This window comes from Gavialis gangeticus, unplaced genomic scaffold (assembly GCF_001723915.1).
Source record: "Gavialis gangeticus isolate Ggan-Ray unplaced genomic scaffold, GavGan_comp1, whole genome shotgun sequence".
Lineage (NCBI taxonomy): Eukaryota > Metazoa > Chordata > Crocodylia > Gavialidae > Gavialis > Gavialis gangeticus.
Window position 1 is genome coordinate 19487221 of NW_017729000.1, and position 6000 is coordinate 19493220.

General features: G+C 40.4%; 1 protein-coding gene across 7 annotated transcripts in view; it reads left to right on the forward strand.

Moving 5' to 3' along the window:
* Positions 1-6000, forward strand: part of TCERG1 (transcription elongation regulator 1) — a 39781-nt gene that overhangs the window by 29177 nt on the left and 4604 nt on the right. For all 7 annotated transcript variants that reach the window (XM_019506374.1, XM_019506376.1, XM_019506380.1 and 4 more), the window contains 3 exons: positions 2968-3132; positions 4523-4705; positions 5752-5931. In XM_019506374.1, the coding sequence (XP_019361919.1) occupies positions 2968-3132; positions 4523-4705; positions 5752-5931 (528 nt within the window). The remainder of the gene's footprint in view (positions 1-2967; positions 3133-4522; positions 4706-5751; positions 5932-6000) is intronic.

Here is a 6000-nt window from a genome sequence, read left to right on the forward strand (position 1 = left end):
TCAGGGGTCTCAAACATGCCTGTGAGCTGGATCTAGCCTATGGAACTGTACGGTCTGACCTGTGGGTTACTGGACAAACCCCACGTGCTGGCTTTTGCCCTGCATGTTGTGGTGCATAGCCTGGACACAGCCCCACATGCACTGCATGCAACATAGGGCTGGCACGGGGTACAGCATACAGCCCACATCCTGGGTCTCATGCTGCATGCAGTGCTGGGTCCAGGCAGTGTGCACCCTGTGCTGGCCCCGCATACTATGTGCATAATAAACCAGGGCTGGTGCATGCTGCATACAGCGTGCAGGGCTGGACTGACAGTGCGTGCTGCACCCAACACAGGGGACCAGCATGGGGTGTGTGCTGCCCATGACATACAGGCTGGACTTGGCACTGCACTCAGCACAGGGGGAGTCTGTTGCTGCCTGCAGTGCCAGGTCCAGCCGATGGGCAGTTCATGCCCTATGCTGGTCCCTCAGGCTGGCACATGCTGTGTACAGTGTGTAGGCTGGAATCGGGGCCACAGGCACTGCACAGCAGGTTGCTGTGGTCTGGCCTGCAGACTGGCCCAGCCACGCACATCTGGCCCATGGGGCCAGATGAGATTTGCACCCCTGGTTTAGTTAATGATTTCTTTTTCTTGAGGAGGCTGGTTGCAGTATTTCACTGTCTCACATGCACTGTAAAGAGAATTTTTTTGGTTGTGGAAACATTAGTCCTATAAGTATTTGAAAAGAATGGCAAACAGCATTCTAAGGTAGAAAGCTATTGGTTATGTGATCCTGTTTTCTACTAAACAAACCAGTAGCAACCTGACAGGTAAGAAAAATGTTGGTCCCCCTTGGATGAAGAAATAGTGTCAGTTGGTGAAGTCATACAGGCTTTAGAAAGTGCCAGCTTGTCTTTTCACTCTTTATAGAAACAGGGAACCATGTTGTGTAACTTTTGGACAGGAACTAGTGCCAGTGTACTCCTGCTGGCAACTGTGCTTTGCTTGTCCAGTGTTTTGAGACTTCTTTTCTCCTTTTGTGGGAGACTCACCAGGACGTTCCTCAGGCTTTTGAAATGGGTTTAATAGTCAAATGAACATTTTTCTAAAAAGAAAGTGGGAATGCAGTATACATCCATACAGGGAGCGCTTATTCCTGTCCACACCTTTTTAGCAAGATGCCCTTACTTCATAGACTTCTCTAAAGTAACATCTGAAAACTCCTTTTATTTTACATTTTAAACATAAATTTCTAATGCTGTTGGCTTAGAAAGCTTCATATTTTGATACTGCTTGCATGTTTACTTAAGGTCGATTTGGGAACAACATACCTCATTTTATTTAAAAAAAAAAAAAAAAAGTGAAAGGTTTGTTTTGCATCTTGTTCAACACACCTACAGTAAAGCCTGCAATACTGTAGACAAAATAACACTAAGGAGTTGTTTCCTAATCTGTTGTACTTGCCTTCTCCTTTGAGATAGTGCAGAAAAGTCTATATCGGTTCTTAAAACCTAAGCAATATAAGCATTGTGAAGAGCCAAGTTCATTAGTGGGGAAGCCTGCAGAATTTTGGCTCTGATCTTCATTTCATCTTAACATGTGATAATTGTATATGTGTCATTTTAAGAAACTTGGAAGATTTCAGTTAGCTGGTAAGGTACATAATTTGATAGTCTTATGTTAGCCTTTGGCTCTCTTTGTTAACCTGTTTGTATGGGAGTCAAGGGACTTTGAGGTTCAGGGGAGGGTCAGAGGGCAGGGGATGTGCAAAATGTATAGCTACGCCAGCCTCAGCCAGACATTATTCTACTGTGGTAAAAGATCGTACCTGGTGGGCTCCCTGGGCTTGGAGTGTTGTGAAGGCAGCATACTCAGCCCCTGTGCAGGGAGTGTCTAGAACCATTCACTGAGCTCTGGTCATTCAACAAGTGACGGTAACTGGCTCTTTATTCTCTTGCAACATGGGGACTGAAATGCCATGCCAGGGCTTCTGAGATGTAAAATGGTGGAAATAAAAGAAAAAATCTGAGGTCCCAACAGGGACAAAGAGGAACTTTCACAGAGGCACAATCTTTAAACAAAGTGGCTGCTCTTGCAACTGCTAGTGCCAAGGGGCTAGTGAGGTACCAGTCCTTTTGTATTTCTAGGTTGCTTCTTCTGTCCCGAGATACAAAGTTAGCAGTAGGATCAACTCTGCCTCCTTCAAAATGCACTGGTCACATACACTGTGTGGGAGGATTTTATTGTCTGTAACATGCCATTTCCATTTGAAAAAGGAGATGCAAACTTTTGTTTGTTTTAATATATATTGACACATTTAGTATATATTCACACAGACATGTTTAATGATCTGTTAAATTACAGTACTTGGGCACCACTTTTGATTATGTCCATCTGCTTAAGATCATGTATGGACTTAATTGTTGAATTTTGGTTCAAAAGGATTTAATGGTATAAAATTAAAGTATCACAAGCCATATTAGATAGGGTAGATTATACAGGTGCCTATTTAATATCAGATACAATATTTATCTCTATCTATTGTATGCTTGGAGCGTGAAATATTTGCTTGATTTACTTGCTCTCTCCAACTTGTTGTGGATGCCCTAAAGTATCGGTTTGTGCAGTATAGATGTTGTACAGATTGGTCTTTAAAAATGAACAAGGAAAATTAAATTACAGCAAGCCAAGAAAACTGTGCAAATGACTAATTCCTTAAAAGTACAGTTTATCTTACATTTACAATATCATCCTAGTTTCTCTTGCATTCGTAAAACTTTTCCCTAAAGTGAAAGTGGATTTTAGACACATTTGTCCCTAAAATTCAATAAGCAATTTTATCAATTTCTGATAATACGTAAAATTCAAATAGTTCCCTCCTTTGAGGTAAGTCTGCCTCCTTTTTCTAGTAGTAAGTATTCAGGAGTCAAAGCTTGTTGCTCATAAATTTTGTTTTCTTCCTATATCTTGTGTTAAAATGTAGATCAAAATGGACTTCTTTGAACTACTGTCTAATCACCACTTGGACAGTCAGTCTCGCTGGAGCAAAGTGAAGGACAAAGTAGAGACTGACCCCCGTTACAAAGCAGTGGATAGTTCTTCACAGAGGGAAGATCTTTTTAAACAATACATTGAAAAAATAGCCAAGGTGTGCATGTAATACATGGGTACAAAGTATTGCTTATACTGTTATTTACACTATCATTAGCATATTTGTTTATATAAGCAAATGGAAGGGCAATATCTAATGCTATCACACTGATGCAGATTATGAAAAGCAGCAAGACATTTCCCAGTTCTGTATTTGTATGGGGCACAACTAGACAGGCATATACCATAGCTGCTAATGGACAGATTTAAAGTACATGGGAGCTGCTTCTACCACTGTGCAAAAACATGGCAGAGAAAAAGTTACTGGAGAGAATCAGTCAAGTAGAGTGAGGATGGTGGAGCCTGCGATACCTCCACTCGCTATGGAGCCTCACAAATTGCAGGCTACCAAGCCAGGGATTTCCAGGCAGAGGTGTTTTCCTTTTCACATGACCTTCTTTCAAAGAAGTGTTTGGGTTTTTTTGTTTTTTTTATGAGTATAATTGCCTCCTATATAATTCATCCATTGGTTCCTTCATTTCAATCTGATACTTCTACCTCCCTCTTCAAGGAGCTGATGCCATGGATGAAAACTTAAAACTGATTTGATTAGCATTTTATCCAGCAATTTGCTGTTGGGTTTGTCACTGTACAAATGGAACAAAGCTGTACAAAGCTCCATAGAGTAGTTTTTCCATGACCCAATGGAGTACCCCCATTTTACATAGAGCAGAAATTTAAGTAATTTGTCTGTCACATAGCATGGTAGTGAACTATTTCCCCTGCACGTGGCTCACAGGCTCTTTCTAATATGTATTACTGCTCAATATTTATTGTTGATTTGTTAAAAGGAGTGTACAGTATGGTTTGCTACTTTGTTTGTGTGCATGAGTAGAGGGGAATATCTGGCATGAACTGTTAGACCCAGGATTTAGCTGTTAATTGTCTCCAAATGACAAGGTTATTCACCCCCATTGGGATGGGTTAATAATGCCTTTTGAAGGATGCTTGTTTTTAAATATTCTTACGCAAATCGTTGAATAGCCTGCAGTGTATTTTCAAACACCGTGTTTTCATTATTGAACTGGGCTTCTTCAGCTTTCAGTTCACAAAAAAATAAATCTTTAGCCAGACTCAGTCTGCACTGGACATATTTCTGAAGACATGAGTGCTGGCCAGTGAACTGTCTACACTCTGGTCCTACTGTTTCTGGTATAGTTTGAGGAGTAAGCCAGTTCAGTTTTTTTTCAGAACTGCCCCTGTGCTGGCAAACCTTGGTAATTTTAAATGTGGCTTGCTTTTATCTGTATATTGGTTTACTTGGTGATTCTCATCATCATCATGTTTTCATTAACTGTAAATCTTCAACTTGCTTGACTAGCTATTCAGAATGTTACATCTTTGTTGTTGTTAATGGGGAAAATACTGTGATCCTGCATCTGTTTCAGAATTTAGACTCTGAAAAAGAAAAGGAGTTGGAAAGGCAGGCTCGTATTGAGGCAAGTTTGCGTGAACGAGAAAGGGAGGTTCAAAAAGCTCGTTCGGAGCAGACCAAGGAAATTGACAGAGAACGGGAACAGCACAAACGTGAAGAGGCTATCCAGAACTTCAAAGCTCTCTTATCTGATATGGTGAGACTCCCTTGGTTCTCTCCCTCTTACTACTCTAGTACTGTATCTTTTTGAGAGAACTTGTAACTGTTACACCAAAAATAAAATTTCTTTGATTACAGTGCAAAGCATTAGTACTTGTTAAACTTTTGCTTCCATGATAATCTCATAGTTTTGAAGATTTTCATTTTGTTGGGAAAATATGCTTCAGTCTTAACAGTTAGTGAGATTCTATCCACAGCATTTAGTTTTATAGATGGGCTTTTTTAAAAAAGAAAAGGAAAAAGATAAATAATTAATTTTGAAAACTTAATTTCCCAAGACAGAAGCTCGATTATGCACAGTGGAAAATCAGCTTTGTTTGACTTAAGACTATTCCTCTCACCTTACTGTGTTTTTTTTTCCTGCCCACCTTGTACCCCCAGCATAACATCTGACCCTGTTAGATTTCTCAGTTGGAAAGTACTCTAGACCAAGGTCTTGAAATTAACCATCCCTGAATGGTACATGTTGGTGAAATGAGGGTTTCATGGCATGTGGTGGGCATCAGGGGGTGACTAAGCACAGATTCCAGTCTCAAAATCTTTTAGATAGGGCAGTACATATTTTGCTTTGCTTCTGATCCAGCATTTTTGCTACTGCCATGCAGCAGCTCCTCAGGGATGCCCTCTGGGGCCAGAAACATTGCATTGCAATGATTAAAGCTTCTAGAGACTTTTTGGAAGTCATTATGATGCATCTCAGAAGCTGCTTTCCCAGACCACAGGTGGTTAATACAGTATATTATGCATAGGGGGGAGGGCCTGATTTCTTTCTTGTGAGAATACAGGGTAGCTCAGAAGGGGGGAAGCAGTGTATTATCTTCATTTGAACTGATGAATAATGAGTCTCCCTGCAGCATGCATTGGTATTTGTATGAAAACCACAATTTGTCTCATCACTTATGTTTCAACTAAGAGTTAAAAGCTGACAATCAGATATAAGTCAAGTATTTGAAAAATTGTCCATTAATGAATCGTAGGAACAATATTGTTTCTGTGAAATATACATTTTTTTTCCTGATTTAGGTGCGATCTTCAGATGTTTCATGGTCTGATACCAGGAGGACTCTTCGAAAAGATCATCGGTGGGAATCTGGCTCCCTCCTGGAAAGAGAAGAGAAAGAGAAGCTTTTTAATGAACACATTGAAGCACTTACCAAAAAAAAAAGGGAGCACTTTAGGCAACTTCTGGATGAAACCTCAGCGGTAAGAGATCTGCATCCTGTAGCTTTACTTTTGAGACCTAAGTTCATTGTGACCTTTTTTTTTTTTTTT